Source organism: Anser brachyrhynchus (genome assembly GCF_964034855.1).
Source record: "Anser brachyrhynchus genome assembly, chromosome: 3".
Classification (NCBI taxonomy): domain Eukaryota; kingdom Metazoa; phylum Chordata; class Aves; order Anseriformes; family Anatidae; genus Anser; species Anser brachyrhynchus.
The window spans coordinates 38,948,325-38,971,781 of record NC_137696.1 but is presented as its reverse complement, the minus strand read 5'-3'; the positions used below and the strand labels follow the sequence as shown (position 1 = coordinate 38,971,781).

Genomic DNA, 23,457 nt, shown 5'->3' with positions numbered 1-23,457 from the left:
GTAGTGTAATTGCTCTTTGTCCTGTCTCTGCTTCATTATATATCAAGGTTAGAAGTTTGTTGTGTTCTTTATGCTTCTAGGTCAATGTGTCATTTAGGGCTGTTTTCAATTTCAATTTTTGTGTGGGTATAGAAATAAAAATGGGATATTGCAGCTTCTTATTAAGGCTACTTATAATAATACCTCATGGTATTGGAATTCTAATGTATGCTTTTTTTTTTTAATTCATGGTAATGTGACGAACTACTGTCTGTAGAAGTTTTTTTTTGATGTATGATTTTTAGGACAGATGTATGATTTTTATGGGACAGATTCTTCCATTTGAATGTGACTACCCAGACACAAAGACCAGTGGCTTTGATACAGTTTGCTATTAAGAAATAGCAGGGAAAAATGTTTTAGTGAATTTCTTATATATTTGACTACAAAACGGTTCAAATGGTTCAGTTACAGGGCTTCAAGGGCTGAGTTTGTATATGAAGTGTATGTTTTTCAAAGTAAGAAATCAATTTTGATATGTTTTGTTTTTAATATGAAAAGGTCTGAACATGAGAGACATTCCCCAAACTGCCCGTTTGTCAAGGGTGAGCACACTCAGAATGTACCTCTTTCAGTCACACTGGCAACAAGTCCAGCACAATTTCCCTGCACAGATGGCACTGACAGAATAGCCTGCTTTGGGTCTGGAAGTTGCCCTCATTTTCTAGCTGCTGCAACAAAGCGAGGAAAGATCTGCATATGGGATGTTTCCAAACTTATGAAGGTATACAATATAACTAATTTTTATTAACTGATTACTTGTGATTAAGCATGTCCTGATACACATCAAAGATCTCTTCTGCTTTTTGTTGTTGTTTCTCAGGTCCACTTAAAATTTGAGATCAATGCATATGATCCAGCTATTGTGCAGCAACTTATGTTATCAGGAGAACAGAGCTCAGGGGTTGACTCAAGGAGACCAACACTAGCATGGCTAGAAGATTCATCTAGCTGCTCAGATATACCAAAATTAGAAGGAGACAGGTATGCCACTCTAAAAAATTAGCAGTGAGAAATTCTGCTTTGTAAATGGTAAATGTTGTTCAGTTAAGTCATGTTTTGTGAAATATAAGATCAGTATGTTTTTTTTTATGGAGTTTTTTTTTTTTTAATCCTTATATGTCTGTACACAGTTCAAAACTTGAAAAAAAAAATCCATCTTTAAAGCTAGTTCCATTTTAGTCCCACTGTTTCAGTTATTTAATCTCCACTAATAGAGATACCAAATCTTACTGCTGCTCTGTGCTGATGTTCCAGAGACAGAAGAGAGCAAGGAATACAAGTTCAGGAACAGCTTTTCATTTGAATTTTGGATTATGTATTTCAGGTTTTGAAAGCAAAGGGTACTTGCAGGCTTTTAGAATGTGTTTTTTTCCTGATTGCTTCTCCTTAATTTCTGCTTATGTCATTCTGAAAATAAATTATGTGGATGTGGTAGGAATTGCTTTCATTTGTACTTTTAACGCATGCATACAGACTCTAAACGATGAGACAGTCCTGTCACAAGCTTTTAAACAAGCTAGAGTATGCGCTGACACTTAGTTCCATGTGAGAATAAGCAATATTCTTTAATTTATGCTTCTTACAGTATGATACTGGAAACTCCTTTCTCATATTAATAAAACTCAAAGAAAAGAGTGAATCATTATTGGAAATCTCAGGACAAAAGGTGTTTGTGGGTTCTTTTTTCTGAATGTTTCTTCTTAAAAATCAGTATCAGAAAGTAACAGTGCTGCTGCACACACAGGAGTAAACATTTTTTTTAAGTTTGGTGTGATTCCTACAGTACTAAAGAGCAAATATGAAGCTTGCTGTTTTGAAGAGCATATGTAGAAACGTGGGCAGCATTAGAGGATGCTGTCTGTAGGCCTAGCAGCCAATCATTACTAACAGCTGCTGAAATTTAGGCTCTGACTGTAGCTTTAGGGCTGTAAACTCCTGGAGAGTTAAAGAATTAAGCCATTTTGAATAGGTGGTTAATGGATAGTACAATGGTGCTACTCAAGACTAAGCATCTTCCACTCTACTTAATCTTTATGAAGTTTACTATCACTTTCCCACCCAAGGGGAAGCTGGATGATGAAGTATTGAATCATTGCTGTCTTCAAGTGAAGGTTGATCAGGTTTGAATTTAAAAAGACTCTCTTTCTTGGGCCTGAGGAGAAAGCATCCGGTTTGTTGAAATGTGGCAATCTGACTGGTACTGAGAATTATTATACCTGAAGGTACAAAGGCACTGCTGTACTTTCTGTATGAAAAGGTCTCGTAATAGCAAATCATTTTCTTCTATTAGGAAAGCCAGATGGGTTAAAGCTTCATATATTCTTAGGACTACTGAATGGCCTGTTTCTCTTCAAGAGGGATCTTGACCAGAAACTGCTTTTATGAAAACATGACTCATCTGGTAGTATTTTTTTAAAGCAAAGTGGTGTTTTGTATACTGTTTCTTTAAGGAAGGGGCTCTGAGGAAGTCAAAATCTATTCAGGTATTTTGAACCATGGAATGAATGCTCATAGGATGGTTGTTGGTGGCTGCTGTGCTGTGGGAGAAAGTCAGTACACGTGAGTGGAACAGGACTACCCTGAACCATGATAGTTTCTGGGCTAGGTACAAAATTGCTTGGTAGAATTGGAAACCAGTCTGGCAGCTCCACCTTTCAGATACTATTTTGAGCAACTTTTGAAGAAGGTGTCGGCGTTTTTTCTAAGTATTGAATGTTTGTTTGCTTTTGTGGTTTGTCTGAAAGATTTCTGAGAACTGGCTTTTATTTTCATTCAATTTATGTCTGAATTACGGGGAATACAATAGTAGAATGAGGCAAATTGAAAGCCAGTCTACTGGCTCAGTTACTGAGGAAAAAAAATCATGATGTTAGTGTCTGACATTCAGCAATGGATATACAATGCTGACTAAAAGAAACGCAGGATAATAACCAACATTTGATTCTTTTTACCTTTTTTTTTAAATTTATTTAAAAATAGGAATGCAGCAACAGTGTACATGGTGTCATTCATACTTTTTTTTTCAGTGATGACCTACTGGAGGATTCGGACAGTGAAGAGCATTCCAGATCAGAATCTGTGACAGGTGGGTTATATTTGCTCTGTATAGTAGTTCAGAGGTCAGAAAGAAAATTGTTTTTCTCAGGCTCTTAAGAAATCCCTGTTGTAAGCAAAGGATATGTATTCATAGTATTGGGGGGGTGGGAATGAAGAAAAAAAATGACCTGGAAAACAGTGCCGATAGTTAAGTCATTATTTGTGTGGTGGGAGAGAGTAGATAGAGGGGAGAGAAAAAAAATCACTTTGGTTAATAAATGTCTTATTTGACAACAAGCATTGCTTATCTTGCTGTCAATAAAACACACAAACCAAGTTAAAGGAACTTACTTAGAACAGGAACAAATTAGAGCTGCACAAAACCCTTTAAATTCAGAGGACTGCTGGAGAAAGTTCCTGTATCTTGATTGTTTCTCTGTATGTATGGTCTTTGATAGAAATTTACTTTTTTTTCTCATCCTGAACAAAGCTTTCAAATGGAAGCAGTACAATGCTATGTATGGTGTTTGCATTGTTTTCTTAGAGGTCTAACCAGAAATTTTGATGGGTGGGAGGATTGCATGCTTGCTTTTCATAGTTCGTTTACACAGCTTAATCAAGAGCAGCAGGGAAGGAAGTAAAGAACGTGCATGTGCATACACACAAGGGAAAAAAGACGATGTTTTTTTCAACAAAAGTATTTATGAAGATGATGTTTTATCATTTATGCTTCAGTCTTGTCTTATCTGGATTTTTCCTTTGTAATCAATTACATTTTTGCATTACTTAATTGAACTCTTCCGATTCACTGTTATTCTTGCAGTGCTGTTTAATTTCATCAGGCCCATCTGAACTGTTTACAGTGTTGTGTTTTATAGTAGCTTAGAGAGCTTTTCGTATTGTCTGTTAGGTGGTGGTAACTCAAGCTTTAGAGTAAAATTAAGTGTTTTACAGCTGAGAGTGGAAAATGAATCTGCTGAGTTGCAGATTGTAGATGGTGCTGAGCTGTCTAGGAAGAGGGGTGGTGGTACAGGGTAGAACATGAAATGAATCAATTGGATTAGTTGGGTTTTAGTATGGTGGTCTAACCTGAGTAAAATAATTGTTGAAAAGATCTTACTGTTTATCAGGAGAGCTATTGTCCTGTTTTCTTTACTTTCACTCATTGATAAAATCAGGAGAACCATTAGTCTATGTAGAAAGAATGTTTCTAGGCCTTTTCTTTTGTTTCATGACTAACAAGTCTTGAACTTACAGAATGTCACAACATCCTGAAACTGTAGAGCAGAAACTTTTCCTTAATTATGAGAATAAGTCCATAATATATGTAATGCAATTCCTTTTTATTTTAAACATATATTACATTAATCATTTCTGTTTAAAGGGCATACATCACAAAAAGAAACTATGGAAGTCAGCCTTGATATAACAGCTCTCAGCATTCTTCAGCAACCTGAGAAACTTCAGTGGGAAATTGTTGCAAACGTTCTGGAAGATACGGTTAAGGATCTAGAAGAACTTGGTGCAAATCCCTGTTTGGCCAACTGTAAGAGTGAAAAGATGAAGGAAAAACATCTGGAACAACACAACATTCCCTTTCCTTGTTTATTAGCTGGAGGTCTCTTAACATACAAATCACCCGCTACCTCTCCTGTTAGCAGTAACTCTCAGCGGTCACTGGATGGCTTAAGCAGGACTCGAGGTGAGAGTGTCTCGGAACAGGGATCAACTGACAATGAATCCTGCACTAATTCAGAACTGAATTCCCCTCTGGTAAGGAGGACTTTACCTGTATTGCTGCTATACAGCATTAAGGAGTCTGATGAAAAAGCAGGAAAACTTTTTTCACAGATGAACAATATTATGAGTAAAAGTATGCACGATGATGGTTTCACAGTTCCACAGATCATTGAAATGGAGCTGGACAGCCAGGAACAGTTGCTGTTGCAGGATCCCCCTGTGACTTACATTCAGCAGTTTGCAGATGCTGCAGCCAACCTAACTTCTCCGGACTCGGACAAGTGGAGCTCTATGGTTCCCAAGCCTGGGACTTTGGTTCAGTGCCTGCGTCTGCCAAAGTTTGCAGAGGAGGAGAACCTGTGTGTAGATTCAATCACTCCTTGTGCAGATGGAGTTCATTTGTTAGTAGGACTGCGGACTTGTCCTGTCGAATCTCTGAGTGCAATAAATCAAGTAGAGGCCTTGAATAATTTAAATAAATTAAACTCGGCACTATGTAATAGAAGGAAGGGTGAAATAGAATCAAGTCTTGCTGTAGTGAATGGCACAAGTATCGATGTAATCCAACATGAGTCACCAGCAGATGTACCAACAACTCCTTTAATAATTCAGCCTGAACAGAGAAGTGTTAGCGGTGGATACCTAGTGCTTTATAAAATGAATTATGCCACTAGAATAGTTACTCTAGAGGAGGAACCAGTAAAAATCCAGCATATCAAAGACCCCCAAGACACAATTACCTCAATGATTTTGCTCCCACCAGATATATTGGATAATCGAGAGGATGACTGTGAGGAGCCTGTAGAGGAAATGCAATTAACTTCTAAAAATGGCAGTGGGAGAGAGAGAAGATCTGAGATTTCCACTCTTGGGCACCTGGTAATAACTACTCAGGGAGGATATGTAAAAATACTAGATCTTTCAAACTTCGAAATTCTGGCCAAAGTGGAGCCACCTAAAAAAGAGGGCACTGAGGAACCAGATATGTTTGTCTCTGTGATATACTGTTCGGGCACAGACAGATTATGTGCATGCACCAAAGGTAAGACTCTAAAATTTTTTTTTCATGCTTTATATTGCCGTATTTGGATTGTTTTATAGAACGTTAGATGGTAGGCTGTAAGTTTCAAGATAGTAATAGGCAAATGCCATTGAATTTACCTACAGTTTACTTTTATTCTAGAGAGCATGGGCTCCGTTCCTCCTCTTAAATGTGGATTTTCATGTCTAAAATGGGGATTACTCTTGGATATGTCCAGTGTACTGGTTAATGTTGTTGTTGTAGCGTCACAGATCTGCTTAAATCCAAAACAAAGGGATTTTTTTAATGTAATTATTTCTGTTCTGGAGATAGGTGTTTCAGAAAAATGTCTTCTGTACGTACTGGAGATATTCAAGACAGTAGAGAAGGTGATGCTTTTGTACCTTAATCCAGTGATAAGTTATTAAGATTGTGTCTACTTTCAGATGGGGCTGCTGGTTCTGCTCAGGCCTTTTTGCAACTGGAATTATTCTGTCTTGACTCTGAGAGCCAGGACCATGTATGCGGGATTTTTAAATCCTTTTTAAGAAACACAGTACATTTTGAGGGGTAAAGGGCAGGTGGGAGAGGAGCCTAACTGAAGTCCAGCCAACTGCTGCTTCACAGGAGAAGAGCTGAACCTGCCCCTACCACCCTGAATTCCTCCATGCGCCAGTGTCCTTATTTAGCTTTCCTGCACTCCAATGCAGCAAAAGTGGAAATGCTTAGTCTCTTTAAGTGCTAAGCTGCTGGGATGGTTCACACATCACAGAGGAACTCCCTCCATGTTGAACTTTATCTCCTCTAGAATTTCAATTGTCACATTTACACTTTCTCAGTTGCATCATGTTAATTATGTAGTCTTCAGATGAGTGGCTGTTAAATCAGGCCTACTTGTTTTTTCTAACTGATAGTCTAGCTTATTGTAAAAATTTTGCCTGCTAAGGACTCTGTGTTTATCACATACCTACTGTGAGTTTTGGCGGTGGAAACTTTAAATTTATTTTAATATGATTGAAAACATTGAGTGTTAACAACTAGTATTGATATTTGCAGATTGCCAATGGAAACATTTGGATTTATTACATTGTCCTCTTTTGGTAGAAACAGCTATTGAACTGTTTGAGCTTTATTTAATAATGCACATTTTTTCCTAGTTAAAACGGAGCTCTAACCCAAAGATTAATTGCTTTTGAAAACTGTATGTATCATATAGATATTTCTTATTATATATCATTATTTTATATGTATATACATGTCATGTTTTTACCTCTACTGGTCAAACATCAAATCCCATTTAAAAACAACCTTGCTAAGCATTTTCCCACAGGATTGTACTGCTATTCATTTAATTCTCACATGAAATCTATTCTGTCTGTCTTGTGTTTAAGGCTAATGACAATAGTTAAAGGACTTGCTGTTTCTGTGCATGCTATTTTCCCATCCAGTGTTAGCGTGTATGGTAATGATGTTCTTGTTGCGTTTGGTATTACCTAAACCTGTTTTGGGACCTCGAATGTAAGACACAGGTCTGTTGATCTGGGAGCATTTATTCTGTGTGTGTAGGAGTATTTGTCTCTTCTGCCTTTATAATCACCACTTCTGTTACTGACTGGAGAATAGTTTGTCTTCCTCATAATAGACAAGGACATCATTCTGCTTTTTCAGTAAAAACCTCTTTATTTTTTTCTGAGAGTGCTATAGTGTCCATTTAGTAATTTATAAATACCTTTGCAAGTTCTTTTGTTCTTGCTGCCTTTAAGATGACTGGGATTCTCTTTTTGTTCTGTGGTCGTGTAAACCAGAGGCAATCATTCCTCTGCCATCAAATTTCCCCTTTTGAATATAGTACTTCAATAACTCTTCAATTTTTTATTCATTGATTGTTCCTGCCTTTGATTTACACCCACCACGCCTCTATCTAGAACTTGTTTTTTTGTTCTGCAACCATTTTAAAATGAATTTCAAAAACATTTTGGTTGTTTAAATATCTTTAGAAGTTTTCAATTTTTATATATATATATATATATATATTTACATTTTGGTCACTTCTGCTTGTATAGTTTTTTCACTTTTGAGAAATTAAGTACAAAGTCATCACAAATGTCTAGGGACCAATATTCATTAGAAGTCTGGATTTCAGGATCTTATACAAGATACATCTGAAACCTTTGAGTCCTAGTATTTTATGCTGAAATTTGGAGCTTTTTAAAGAATGATCTGATCTTAAGTATAAATAAAAGTACTTTATAAAACTCAGAAATACTAAAAGAAAGAGCAAACCAAAAAGCTCAACTATTTACTTAACTTATTCAAATATACACCAAGATTTAGAATGGAAAAACAATATAAGGAATAGATTTCCCTTAACTTTCGTTCAGTCATAACCATCCTTTAATCCTGCTACTGTAAGTGAGTAAAATTGCTTCCTTATCTGCCAGATGGCCAAAAAGATTTATCTTTATTTTATCTTAAATGCAGTTTTCTTAGGCTTCTTCCAAAATCCCTTTGCAGTCTTTGCTCTTCTGTCTTAACTGCCATGTAGGGGATGTGTCTGCACTCAGACCGTGTAAGGAAGATCGGTGTTGAAAGGAGAAGGGCCGCGTTCACCGGTGTGTTGAATGTTAATCCTAGCAAGTAGCTTGCAGTGCAGTGACGCAGGTGAAAATGTTAAGTAAATGCCTTTGAACAAACATGCACTGGAAATGCTTGGAGGTCATGGGAAAAGTGTTCAAGAATATAGGCTGAGCAGTATATTCTTTACTATTTACTTGCTTAGGTGGTGGGAGAAGGTACTTGAACATCTCCAAGTTCTGGACGTAGAAAAGCCAACTCTCTCTGCTGTTCCAGGAGAAGATGCTTGTTGATGTGCTAGCATCCTTGGTAGATCATAATTTTCTCTGTAGCTGCCCTTAAGATATAACTGGAAAAAAATATATTTGTGTGAATGGGTGTCTCAGGCTTAGAGTGTTTCTATGTAAAGATGTTTTCAACTTGCATTTGACTTCAACCATCTTTGTGGGTTGGGAATAATTATTCTTATCCCACTTAAAAATATTGCACCTTGGTGTCAGCCTCAGGTGCTTCTCTGTGAAGGAGTGTCTGTAGTTGACCTCTGGGGTGAGGTGTTGAAGTATATTCTTGGTTCCAGTTCTGTCAAGCAAAGAGTAGACTTTAATCTCTGTGTGTTTTGCTTTCTTCTCTTACCCTTGGCCAAGGTAAACTATGGTTAATATCCCTCTTAGCAATGCTTTGTTATCACTTGGGTCTTTTAAACACTTTTATATTGTGTCATTAATATGAAACTTGGCTTAAATTCGGTAGCATCCAAAATATTCTTTATTATTAAACTATGGAGCAGGCTGACAGCCTTCTAGTGGTACTTGAACTCTGTTATCTGGTGTTTAAGAGGACCAGATATAATTCGCTTTGGATGGGTAAATTTCAAGGGATACAGTTATCATTGCACTCTTTAAATCTGTTTTCATCTAATCGTTTTTCCTTTAACTACTACAGGCCTACCAAAAATTGCTTAAGTAAACAGTCCACAGCATACATTCTACTATTATCTTTTCTTGGGTTGTTTTGGTTTGTTTCCTTAGTCTTTCACTGCTACCGATGTTAGGAACTTCAAGGTCTGAATCTTTCTGAAGAAATATTATGAAGTAGGGAAGTGGGGTGGCATTTCAAATAAATCAAATGCTCTCAGAAGTAGAAACTTTCAGGGTGTTGCTGTGATAAATAAAGCAAGTACTTTTCACCCAGACTGTATGATTAAGTAGGTGCTAAAATCTGTATAGTGGCTTTTGAGTGCTTGAGTATGTTCAAGTCTGAAGTATTCTTGGATTGTGCTCACCTGAAGTTTGCAATCTAATTCTTTCACAAATCTGCTTTTCAAACATCCATAGCGAGTGAAGGTTTTGGAGTAAATCATTTCCATATTGATTCCCCTTGAAAATGTTAGTATTTGGTTTCGCATTACAACTAGCAAAAGTCTCAACAGAAGGTTGATTTGATTGTTTTAAAAAATGATTCTTCAGTAGTTTTCTAAATTAATTTAGTTATATTTTCAGTTTAATTATTGAAGTAGTTTGGGGAAAAGCAGTGGGAAGAAAAAAGTAATGTTTCTACTTGTTTTCATCATAAGAAGGAAGAACTTTACTGCTTTTTTATTCTAGCAATCCTCTTTTCTACCTATGTTGCTTCCCAGCTCCACTTGCAGTTGCATAACCAGCGTCTTGCACGTCATGTTTTCTAGAGCACATTGGATCAGTTCTGCTGGATATTGTCTTTTTCCAAATTAAAAAAAAAACTGGAAGCTGTAGAAGAAGACCACAAACATTGTATGTAATTCATCCTGCACATTAATACCTTAGCAGTTGTATTATACGTTCATCTATAAGCTCTTTTTTCTTTAGATGTCTGTTTTGCCATGTTTGGGGCATTCTTTTTGTGTTTATAATTTTACCAAGTTCTTGCCTGCGGTGCTGCGTTATAACAGGATTTTTTTGTCACTCCCCTTTGTTGAGGAAGTAGCGATTTTTCAGAGTGAAGTTTGGTCTTGTTAAAAATGAGTTGTATACGCTAATATTTCTTGTAGCAAGCTTGACAGAACTGGATGACACTTCCACACATTTGAGAACGAATGCCACCAAATCTTGTGCCACTCCGTTATAACAAACTCCTTGCTTTTGAGCTGTATGGAGTGTATTTATCACTCTCTGTAGCTTTTTTTCCTGTTTTTGTTTTCATGTCTTATTTATCTCTGTCACTAGGCTTTGTCAGCCTTGTACATTAGCATATCTGAAGTTGAGGAATCAGTCAAGTGTTTCCAATTTTCTGCCTTCATAGGCAATTGGATCTAATGAGGATGGGAGGGGCTGAGGTTTTTTGCCAGGATTAGTGTTGGAAATGATCCTAAGGAGATCATCTTAAGGTCAGGATCAATTACACTTACCCTTTCAGAAGGAGATCAACCTGTTTTTGAGGTTCTTCCACATTGGAGAGGTAACAGCCTGTTCACAGAATTTCTTCTAATGTACAGTGTCCTTGATGAATATTTTTTTTCTGGTCTCTAGTCTGTATTATCTGTGCTGATTGGAGTCAGTTGTGCCGTCCTTAATTGACATGGCAAAGATCCCTACAAAAAAGGGAGTGGGGACCTCCAGCCATTTGTTTTCATCAGCTCAACACCTCCAGTTGTTTTAAACTTCCCTCAGGGGCTTTGAAAGAAAAAAAAACATCACTCCCTTCCCAAAAGATCTTCTCAGGTCCACATGCTTCTTGACCCAAAAACAGACACAGTAATCCTACAGATGTCTTTAAAGGAATTCTTCTTTTCTATTGAATAACTCTGCGCTCTGTACATACCGTCTGTGCATGTACACACTAGGATGTTTGCACTTTGGAGCGGGAAACTGAATTGGGTTTATCTTATGACTCACAAGAACCTCTTTTACAGAACTGCTGGCTAGCTGATTTTCCTTTTTCCCATAATAATGCATTTAATTATTTCTTGCCCGGCATGGTAACTTTCACTCGTCTCTATTCAATTGCATTCTATTTTTTCATGACCCAGGATGGACTTTTACAGCTGAAATGTCCAACAATAGAGAAAATTCTGTTAGAGTGAGGCTTCTGGGAAGCTTTCTTGGGGAAATTTTTCAGGTGTTTCCAACTAGTATGTGGGAACTAACCCTTCCTCTGCAACCCGATGGTGAGACAAGAAGGACTGAAGTTGTTTAGTGGCTAGTTGCCTGTGGTATGGCTTAGCATTCTTAATGCCTTTATCTTTGGGGTATTGTTTGATTGTGTGCTTGTGTTGTGATAGCTGTCGACATCTGTGTCATTGTTCCAAGTTCCTGCCAGGATGGAGGATACCTTCAGTGTATCAAACACGTCGCCAAATTGGCTTTGGCTGCAGTGGCCTCATCTCTGACATGTCTTCTAACTTGTGCCAACACTGCATTCCTGGAACTGATCACTGGTTTGATGGAAGGAAACTTGGGATTCATTTGGATGGATTTATGATTTTTACGTTCCGTTTGTGTAACTAACCCACCAGGTTCTTAAGTCTGAGCAAGTTACAGATTTTAAATACAGTTCAGAATTAAACTAGAGGCAGGCGCCGACCTAGTCTCCTTAATCACCAGTGATAGGACCCATGGGAACAGTGTTAAGCTGAGGCAGGGGAGGTTTAGGCTGGACATCAGGAAGAGGTTCTTCACCGAAAGGGTGGTTACACACTGTAACAGGCTCCCCAGTGAAGCAGTCACTGCACCAAGCCTGTCTGAATTTAAGAAGCGATTGGACTGTGCACTTAGTCACACGGTCTAAACTTTTGGGCAGACCTGTGCGGTGCCAGGAGTTGGACTCAATGATGCAGATGACACCAAGTTAGGTGCGTGTGTCGATCTGCTCGAGGTAAGGAAGGCTCTGCAGGAGGATCTGGATAGGCTGGACCGATGGGCTGAGGCCAACTGCATGAAGTTCAACAAGGCCAAGTGCCGGGTCCTGCACCTGGGGCACAACAACCCCAAGCAGAGCTACAGGCTGGGAGATGAGTGGCTGGAAAGCTGCCTGGCCGAGAAGGACCTGGGAGTACTGGTTGATAGGCAGCTGAATATGAGCCAGCAGTGTGCTCAGGTGGCCAAGAAGGCCAACAGCATCCTGGCTTGTATAAGAAGCAGTGTGGCCAGCAGGTCTAGGGAGGTGATTGTCCCCCTGTACTCGGCTCTGGTGAGGCCGCACCTCGAGTACTGTGTTCAGTTTTGGGCCCCTCGCTACAGGAAGGACATGGACGTGCTCGAGAGAGTCCAGAGAAGAGCGACGAAGCTGGTGAGGGGTCTGGAGGACAAGTCTTACGAGGAGCGGCTGAGGGAGCTGGGGTTGTTTAGCCTGGAGAAGAGGAGGCTCAGGGGCGACCTCATCGCTCTCTACAGTTGCCTTAAAGGAGGCTGTAGAGAGGTGGGGGTTGGTCTGTTCTCCCACGTGCCTGGTGACAGGACGAGGGGGAATGGGCGAAAGTTGCGCCAGGGGAGGTTTAGGTTGGATGTTAGGAAGAACTTCTTTACTGAAAGGGTTGTTAGGCATTGGAATGGGCTGCCCAGGGAGGTGGTTGAGTCGCCATCCCTGGAGGTCTTTAAGAGACGTTTAGATGTAGCCCTTAGTGATATGGTTTAGTGGAGGTCTTGTTAGTGTTAGGGCTGAGGTTGGACTAGATGATCTTGGAGGTCTCTTCCAGTCTAGACGATTCTGTGATTCTGTGATTCTGTGATCCTTATGGGTCCCTTCCAACTCGGGATATTCTATGATTCTACCCATGTTTTAAAAGTGTTACCTGCTGTTTTCAGGAAATATGGTGATACTGTTTTCTAATTATTCTTCTTTATGATCACTGAGAAAGTCAGTGTGAGCTTTAATGTCTTCTTGCTAGTGCAACAGAAGCATTTGTCATCTCTGTCCAAAAGTGATACAAACATTGAAGTCTTCAGGTAAACTACTAATTACGATGTTTACTACTAGAATTAGAAAGTACCAGATGAGCGAGTCCTTTTCAGTCTGGTAGTATGTACCACGAGCCAGTAAGAACTCAAATAAACAAGTAAGTAAATAAATAAATAAAGCAAGGATGACAAATCAGCATTGACTTCTGTACAGACTTTTTTCCTGGCACTTGACTATAGGAGCTATGGTAACTCTACAACAAATAAGCATGCATCATCAGAAGGTCATCTTCAGATGTTCTGTGAGAACAACCACCTCTTTTGTGACACAGAAACAAAGCCACCTGCAGGGTTTTGGAAAGCTTGCACAGGCACTAATTAATTTATAGGCTAATACTGTATTGCTGATGTTCATGATAAAGTTTTTTTTACAGAAGCTTTTTAAAAACAACAAATAAGTGAGACATTTCAAGTTTAGCACAGAGTTTTTCTTGGAAGAGTGCTGGAGTCTTTTAGGAATTCAGGGACTTGCTCTTCCTCTTGTAGTACAGATAAAATCATAAGGCAGTTTTTTGCTGCTGTTAATTAGCAGTACTTGCTACTATTAGCAATTAGCAATTTATTGGCAGTTCATTAGCTAATGATCAATTCCAGCATGATCAATTCCAAAATGATTGTTGGTTAAAACAAAACAAATCCAACCATCTACAGATTAAGAGAGACCTTGGCATAACATTCCCTTAGACAAGCCCGCAACCTCCCTAAGCTCTTCAGTCTGTCTCATGCTCTGAGCCATACAACTGGCAAATGGTCAGGTCAGTCTGAACTTGCATTTCACTCAGCTGTGCTTATTTCCAGGACAGGAGATTCTCAGGTTTTGGTCACTGAGATCATTCTGATCATTGATCTTTGAGCAGTAAACAGGATGGAAAAGAACTGGCTTGTCACCCAGTGGAGCTGAGTTTCTTAACATGTCCCTAATTCTCATTGTTTAAGAAAATTGGTATATAATTGTGGGCTATATAAACTTAATTGCTATAATTGTGAGCTATATAATCTTAAGGAAGTTCACTCTAAGCATTATTTACCAGAACTATTCTTTTTTTCTCCACTCTTGGCATCTACTACTGATGTACTGTTCTGCATCGGGGCGGGGGGTGGAGGGCAGAAGAGGCAGTGTGGGCTTCTTATGGGATCTCTGTAAGAAAGGCCCAATAGCAAATGGCTTAGTGGCTTAATAAAATAGCTGTTTTAAAGAGAAAAAATGAAAAATATGGATAGTAAATCTTATGTCCCTTCAGACACTGGGAACCCTATTTTTCATGCAGTATCACTCTGACCCCCAGATGGATTTTCCCACAGCATGTAGCACTGTCTGTTGGGAGGTTCCTCCTTTTTGGTGATTCAAGCTCTAATAGTCCTCTTTTTATTCTGTCTTGTTAAAACAGTAATGTTATTAAGGCATTTTTAATGGGCCTTTCTTACTGAGATCCAGTAAAACCTTGCACCGTCTCTCTCTGTGCCTTTATCTCTCTGCGTTTCACTTCCTCCTGCTCCCCCAGTGAAAAACAAGTACCTGCTGATTATGCTTTAATTTTGGATTTTTATTACCTACGTTATCTCAAGTTTGTTTGTTTGTTTCAGTTTACCTGGATAGTTTGCCTAACAGGGTTTTTCATAACGAGTCAGGTGCTGAAGGGCATTCTGCTATCAATTTTCAGAAAAAAAAAAACATAGAAGGCCTTCCAGGATTTTTTTTCTCTATATACATCCCAGTAATTAGGATTTTTGTGACTACTGAAACTGTTAAAAACATTTTTCATTGACCTTACATAAAATTGAGCGTTTTTTCTCAGTGATTTCTCTGTTTACCAACGGTGATACGCACAGATGAATTCTATCATTTATAATGGGCAACTTCATAGAATGATTTCAGGATTCCACCAAAACATTTTGTCCACTGAATATTTTGGAATTGCCGTTCTGACTGTTGTACTGATCAGCGATTCTAAGTCTGATAAAAGATATGAAGAGCCCGTTAGTTAGGAGAGTTCAGTGGGAAAATGACTTGTTCAGTTCTCAGATATTGAACTTGGAAAGGAAATGTATGCAATGTGTACAAACAAAGTAGTGAAGGCCTTAGTTGATGTGATGGAACATTTTCTGTTTAACTTATGATTTGGGTTATGGAAAGCATTGCAATCGTTACGATCGAGGTTTCTACTGGGACTTGTTTAGTTAATTGCCTTTTATCCCCCTCTTCCCTGATATTTTCTTTTCCTTTATGACATTCACAACTGCAGTTAATATTTTGGTAGTTCACCCTGAAAAACGTTGTAGTAATAAAGCAAAATGAGTTTTCATGTATAATAATGCCAGTTCCTGGTCCTATATAATTACAGTCATAATTATGTAGCACTTTGTCTGGAAGCTTGTCTTACGAATCAAGTTTAACTGTATGCCTGTCTAAATTTGCTTCTTTCATTGTCTGTGGTGATTTTAGGTGGAGAACTTCATTTCCTTCAGATTGGAGGAACCTGTGATGACATAGATGAAGCTGATATACTCGTAGATGGATCCCTTTCCAAAAGTGTAGAACAGTCTTCAGAAGGCGCCAAGCCCTTATCTAACCCTTCTAGTCCGGGCATTACAGGTAAATTGTACATGTTTAAACATACCTAATTATAATGCTTCTATTATTCTTGGAAGTTGCATGGTGAAGTGATTGTGAGTTATTTAATAGCATGTTGTTTTATACTTTTTTTTTATTGCCCTGCGATTGAGTTCTGTAATTTTTATGTATATTTGTCACTGCTTATGTACAAGTGTAACATCTTAGCACTTCCCGATTCTCAAAAAAACCTGCTGTGTAACTGTTTTTCCAATCACTGCATGTTATCGTAAGTAGGGCAAACAAGGAAAAAAAACAGGTAATTGTGCAGACACTGAACTTCCCTCACCATTTAAATAGGCTTGAACTGCTTATTTGGAACAAAAATCATATGTTCATCATCTAAAGTTGTCTTAGCTTCATGCAGATGATGTACAGCTCTACTTCAGAAAACTGTGCAAAGTTTATTTGATAAGTATTGTCGCACACAATGAAGCTAATGGTGTCTATACTTAAAGTAGTGCAGTTGCTGTTGTGAAATAAACTTAAGATATTAACTCTTGGATTTCTGTTTCTCGTAGTTGATTTAGGTTGAGCCTTGCTCAAATTCTGCTGTCATTTACATATCAGTTTGCTTCCTGGAAGTTTGTCTGTCCTTGGACTGAAAGAAACAATTGTTTCTAATTGTCCAAATTCCATTTTTAGCTTAAACATGATATTTAGGTCTTGTCTTTACTGCAGTTCTTGTACACCAGTTCTGCCATCTGCTTCCTTTTGTAGTATCCTGGCCCACTTGGGTAAAACAGGTGTTTTGGTGATAGGTAATGTTCCTTTAAGTAGTCAACGTAAAAAGGTAGAAAAAAGGAGGGTCTCCTGTTTGTAGGGGAAAACGGTGTGTGTGCAGGTTATGTGAGCTCCTGTGGGGCCCTCATAGCTTTTCTCAGTCCACATGAAGTATACTTCATTGTAAATAATTTGGCACTAAGACTTAAATCTAATTTTGCTGGTTAAGCCTGAGGAAGATTTGAGTCATGTTGAGGTTTTTGAAGTATCTTTCTTAGTCTAGCTCTTTTGTTGCTGGTGATGGTTGTTTGGGGGAATTGTTGATGAGAGAACTGTAAAACTACTATGTTTTTCATTTTGTTTTAACCTGCAGCTGTTGATAGAGACACATTATTTTAGTTGGGTTGGGGTTTGGAGGTTTTGGTCATGTCTGTTGGGACAAAAGTAGGGCTATGCAGGGAACCGATGACTCTTAAATTGGGAAAAAAAAAAAAAAAAGATTCTGTGAAGTATGAAGGCAAAGCAGTGGTAGAATGTAATTTATTCTTGCAGCCATGACTGTCAGAGAAATGATGTTTATTGTTTTTGTGGGTGATGGTGGAGTGTCTACTGCAGGTGCAGAGGACAAAGAAGCTGGGAGGGACCGAGTGGCAATACAGGGATGGTTCTGGATAATGAATGGCATCTTCACTGTCACCAGCTTACTTGCTGTCTCTCTCCCCAGAATCCTACTTGCATCCAGCCCTATGATGCGTTGTTTTGTGGTCTGTTTGTAAGGTCCCTGATTTTACTTAGCAAGAGGGAAGGAAATCAAAAGAGGGACGGAAAAGTTGGTTTTCAGTATAAGATTATCTGTAAGCAGCAGTACAGCAGTTGCTGTCTTCTGCTCTGCACTATGGCTTAGAAGACAGGATTTCTTGTGCTGCTCCTTTTTCTCCAAAGGAGCCATTCCTGAAGTTTGAAAACTGCTAAGTAATAAACTGCTATACATACGTGAGGGAAGGAAGGCTGTGGCTTTCTTCTGCAACTTTCTTCTTCTGGTAATGGCAAATACAGCAGTAAAATCTTCATAGAGAATGTGAATATTCAGGACATAAATCTGCTTCATTAGATGCATTCCCTCTATAATAGCTTATCATCAGATTTAAGTGACTTCAACTCAGAGGGCAACTTTGACCAACCTGATGAATCAAACTGATGATAATTACCATTTAAATTCTGCCAGTAATGTGACGGCAAATTTATTTATTTATTTTTTAACTCTCCTTCTCTTCTTCATGCAGCCTTCAGTATAGACTGTGCTTAAATATGACCCAGTGCAACAGATTTACTTATGTGTGGACTTCTAAATAGTTATACATTTAAATTGCCCACAAGTTGCAGGTCTTCCTTTAAGCACTAATATAATTCAGGGAGTGTAGTGTTGCTTGATCTTGGTCTGTAGTTGTTCCCAACGAGATGCTGGAAACAGCAGTGGTCAGACAAATTGAGTACTGTTCTGCTGTGGTCTCAGGCTGAGCTCCTAGAAGCTGTGAGAAGTTGGATAATCATTAGAAGCCAGCCCCCAAATGAGGGGCTAGGCAGGAGGTTGAACCTAAAAGATTGCAGAGCTCTTCATCTGAGCTGCCCGGGTTAAGAATACTCGTGCCCATAATACTGGAGTCTTAATGTGTGTGTGAGTGATTGCTGGGGCTGTGCAAACATTCTCTAAAGTAATGAAGCTGTCAGAATGATAGGGTTCATCCTCAGGCGTTGCTCCCAACATCCATCACATCATTGTTGCTTCTCTTTTAATCCAGGTATGTCAAGAAGAAATGTTTTTGTCCATTTCTTTGCATGTTTTTCAGACAGACATAGCTCAACAGAAGGATTTTTTCTTCTGGGGAACTGAACTCCTAGGCTGATCTGACCGAGCATAAAGCCTTAACCTATGTCGTACGTTACAGTTGGTGGCAGATAGCATCAGGCTGTTTTTAAGAAATCGCTTTGGTGTTCTCTGAAACTGTAGCTAATAGCTACTGTGGTCAGGATAGAGCCCCCAGTGACAAGCACAAGCTTTTGTCTGTATATTGTACGTATTATACTGAGTATTTTGTTCATATGTTTGTTTCTCCACTGTAGGCATTCTGGAACACTTGCATTTGCAGTTTGGCTGCATTTTAAAGGGTATTGTTTTAGAAGGAAATGTGTTAACACTACCAGGTCATACATCTTGATTAGGTTAAAATTACAATTTCCTTTAAAGGGAAGGGGTGTTTTTGTGGTAATGTAATGTAAAATATGTCTTTTTTTTTTTTTTTAGAAGCAACTTGCAACCAGTTTGAAACCCCTTTTCTATTTTGCTACTAGTACTTCAACTTACTATAACTCATTATTACAGTACAATAAAAATCATGTAATTTTACAAAAGAAGATAATTTTCCAGTGCTGTCAAGCATACTTAAGTCTTTAATTTTTCAGCTTCAGGGCCTGATCTATATGGTTGTTGTGAATCTGTAACTGTTTCTTTTGGAGGGGGAAGGAGAGCAAATTAGAAAAAAAATCCAATCTATTGAAATACTGAATTGAAACACAGTTTGAGCTATGATCTCAGTTCTTGTTGCAATGTCACACAGTTAAGGTTCATATTTGGCAGTAAAAGATAAATAAAATCAAAGGTGTTTTCTGTATTATTAAATTTCTAAGGCATTTTTAATCTTTTCAGCATTTTCACGCCTCATAGGCTAAAAAGCAGAAGTTACAGCTTCTGCAGTGTGAGTGAATTTTCTGCCTGACCCTGGGTCTCTCATCTTGAGCTTCTTCACTTTTCTGGAGGAATTGTGTGTGTTTCCTCCTCTTAAGCTGGAGGATGTGATCTTGTTGTTACTCTGATTTCACTCATGCTTGCTTGCAAGATAGTCTCTATGTTCAGTCTCTGCACTGGGGGTGTGGCATTTCTTTTGGTGGTAAGTTTTCCTTTACAACCAGAAGTTTTTTTCTGAAACACATTTTTAAGGGAAAATGCTCGAAATCTAAGAAAATGGACATTACGCATATCTTATTTTCCCTAATATTTTCAATGTTTATGTTTGAGGAAACCTAATTATATTTTAGTTCTAGATTATTATCCTGTAAACCTGTTTCCTCAGGGCAAGACTTGAATATGAAGGCAAGATACTTGTTCAGGAACGGCGTCTTTTAAGTGCATTATATAAAGCATGCTTGTTTTTCCTTTATTCCTCTTTTAAGCTAAACGGAGAGCTTCCAAAACATTCTACTGATCTACCATAAAATACGTCTGCATCGATAAGCAGGTGCCAAAGCAATGTCTTAAACAACAGTGATAAAAATATTTTGATTACATAGTAATTCCGTGTGCCTGTTTTCATGGAATATAAAACTTTTTTTTTTTCTCTGAGTCCGTAAGGGTATAAAAATGTTTTAATCAGCTTTATATTATCAAAGTGTAGCTGGCTAATTACTTCTTGGGATGCTTCTGACTGAATCTCAGACAGCATGCTCAGAGATCTCAATACTTAGAAAACTTACTCCAAATTAGTTAGCTTCAAAGGACACTGGCTTCAGTGCTAGCACTTTTTTTAATCTTTGTGTCACACAGACGTTAATTTCACTTATAGCAGTTTGGTTATATTTCAAACAGTTTATAGGATGTTCTGGGAAATAAATACATCTGTGTAACAAATATATATGTTCTATAATTATTCAGGAGTTGATCTTTTGGTGGACCAGCCATTTTCCCTTGAAACACTGACGTCCCTGGTAGAACTGACCCGTTTTGAGACCTTGACACCACGATTTTCAGCCACTGTCCCTCCCTGTTGGGTAGAAGTCCAGCAAGAGCAGCAGCAAAGGCGGCATCCTCAGCATTTGCACCAGCAGCACCATGGAGATGCAGCTCAGCACACTCGAACTTGGAAGCTACAGACAGACAGGTAAATAGGGTACAAAAAAAATAGGGTACAAAAAAGAATAGGTACAAAAAAGAATTGTGTGTATTGCTTAACAAGCGTGTGTAGTTGGTGTAATCACAAATTTCAAGTGATTTCATTGCTTTTAAATAGCGTGCAGGTTTAAGAGTGTGTGCTTTCAAAGATACCGGTCCTTATTTCATAGTTTGCAAGGAAGCTCTTCATGCAGTAGTTGTCGTAATGGACCTTGAAACAAATTGAAAAATCACATTTTGAATTTGTATTTTTTATACACCAAAGTTGTATTTCCTTATATAATTAGACAAGCATATTTGCCAGAATTAGGTATTCTTGTTGTTCTATAAAAAGTCTGATTCACTCTTATGTATACACAAATTCTTAGCAATTTTTTAGTCAGAAAATGCAAGCTCTGGGTGCCAAAATGAATGTAATAGTTGTCCTAAACCACGTTGTTTATCTTAAAATGTGAAAATAGAGTGTGGATTTCCATCTGCTCTTGTGAAGTAAAATTTTCTTTATATGTGAGATGTTTACTTGAGCCAATATAGTGCCTTTGCTGTGCTAAAATGTAGGCAATATTTCCACTGATATGAATTGTGCTGATTCAGTATGTGTATGAACTTGGAACTCTTCTGGGGTTTTAGAGGCTGGAACAGCAGTATTGCAGTCTCCTTGAGGAGTTGGTTAAAACCTAGCTAAAGTAGTTTTGTATGTGTGGTTTTTTTTCTGAAAAATACTTGGAAAAACAAAGTTTAAATATGAGTTGTGTAGTGTGTTTTTGAAGAGAAGTGTGTAATAATGTACTGCAAGGTGTTTTGGATTAAGCTGTTACACATCCATCCCACTGATGTATAAGTTTTAGATATTAATGCAGAACCTAAATGCTCATCGAGTGGAAACAAAAAGCCCAAAGACACTAGGGGAGCTAGAGATCATATGTGAAGGGAAAAAAAGGATGTGAAATAAGTGAAAGCTAGCACGTGTTAATGAGACGTTTCAGATGGGGAAACAGGTCTGGAAGGTAAGGGTTGCAGGCATTCCAGGGCTGACACCTAACATAAACTGAACTTGCTTTAACTTAAATATTCATAAACTATGGTTAAAAACTTGCAGTACGTTATAGGTTTTGAAAGCCATCTTTATCTTGTGATTTTGCTTTGCGTGAGTGAAATACTCTGTTTGTGCCAAGTGGAAAGGAGGCCCTTCCATGCAAAATAACTTCCAGTTACAACTATTGATTATCCAGTGTGTCCAGCAACGGTTGAAAAAGTAAAAATCTACCAAAGTGAATTAAAATATGAATAAAATAAATAAAAAATCTTACTAATATTTGTTGAATTAGAAGAAAAGTATTACTCCTGCTGCAAAGTAAAATAGGAATATATAGAGGTAAAGTTGAAAATTTTGTTTTAGTAATGGAGAACTTTAACAGCTGCTGAATGACACGTTTAGAAAATGATCAAATTACAGTCCCTTTGTAGGATAAAGTATAGGTTCTTAAGGTTGAGAGCAAAGTTAGTTTTTAATTAAAAGATATCTGTGAAGAAACTTTTTGATTTCGGGGTTTGTTGACTTAATATGAGGTTTCTTTTATCTTTTCTTTGAGTGTCTTATGCTGATTCTTATCAAGATGTGGGATTACAGGTTTAGAGGGATGAGTAATGCAATTTGATAAGGTAGTTCTGCTTCCCAAATAGCTAGAAGGAAATAAAACTATAAATGTATTTCAGGGAAGGGCATTATGTTACACTTTTTCAGTCCTACTTTGTTACTTTTAAAAGGCTATATAACAAAGAAAAGTGAAAAAGCAGAATCTGATTTACCATGCGAATTATCATCTAAACATCAATGTTTCCTATTCAGTGGAAATGTAACTTGAATGTTAAATTGGGTGAATTATTTTTTTAAAAGTACATGAATTCCTAGTGTTTTTTTTGCTAAAACAGTGACATCTGAGTGTCCTGTGTTGTTTTTTTTCTCGATTTTTTTCAAGTGTGGGAAATGTCTTATGTATTCAACTTACACAGACATACTTTGAAAATAAGTGAAAGAAGGAAGAGTTAGCTATTCATGTGGTTTCCAGTGTTCATTGCCTGGAAATGGATGTGCAGCGTAAAGCTGAGTTGTAGTGGAAGATCAAACATTAATGAGATGTTTTAGAAAAGGTATGAAGAGGGGTGTTGGAAAACATGTAGTTGTTGATGGTACGTTTGCATTTAGAACATAGTCTTGATTATGTGTTCTTCTTTAAAAAGATACTACAAAATTAGAAGGGTTCCAAAGGTGAGAAAAGTTGTTAAAGTAACTCAGGCTATCAGAGAAAAGTTACATATGGAGTGCAAATACTGAAATATTGAGAAAATAACGAGGAAGGAAATGATTTTTTTGTCGTCTTTGAAAATTTACACGATTGTAAGGATGTGCTTAACAGAGAGATGGGGAATTCAGAAACTGGTTAAAAGGGAGATTTTTTTCATTCATGACATTAGATTGTTCATTGCCACAGGTATGCGAAGATCTCTTTGCTATTGGAGATTAACGTGAGACCTACGTGGAGGGCCATTATTTCCTATATGTCTTTTGAGAGAGACTTAAAACTTCCTTTAGGGCATCTGCTACTGACTTGTCTCAAAAAATATTTCTAGAGTAAGGAAATTGTCCTTCTAATGGCAGTGTGCATCTTCCAACACACTGAGTACAACAGGCAACTGAGACCAAGTGATTTTTATTCATTTCTCTACTTGTGCCAGAGGTTTGGTTTAAACTGTTTGAGCAGAATATTACTTAGTAGTTCAGAAGGCTTTTGAATGCTCCTTTGAGTGTCTCATTCGCTCCATGTTTTACATGACC

At 37.9% G+C, this 23,457-nt stretch overlaps 1 protein-coding gene across 9 annotated transcripts in view; it reads left to right on the top strand.

Annotated features, from left to right (window-relative positions):
• The window catches only part of BIRC6 (baculoviral IAP repeat containing 6), a 178,094-nt gene that overhangs the window by 22,374 nt on the left and 132,263 nt on the right, over nt 1–23,457 (top strand). For all 9 annotated transcript variants that reach the window (XM_080588416.1, XM_080588413.1, XM_080588411.1 and 6 more), the window contains exons 7-12: nt 541–763; nt 863–1,023; nt 3,069–3,127; nt 4,463–5,860; nt 15,788–15,937; nt 20,385–20,610. In XM_080588416.1, coding sequence (XP_080444542.1) covers nt 541–763; nt 863–1,023; nt 3,069–3,127; nt 4,463–5,860; nt 15,788–15,937; nt 20,385–20,610 — 2,217 coding nt within the window. The remainder of the gene's footprint in view (nt 1–540; nt 764–862; nt 1,024–3,068; nt 3,128–4,462; nt 5,861–15,787; nt 15,938–20,384; nt 20,611–23,457) is intronic.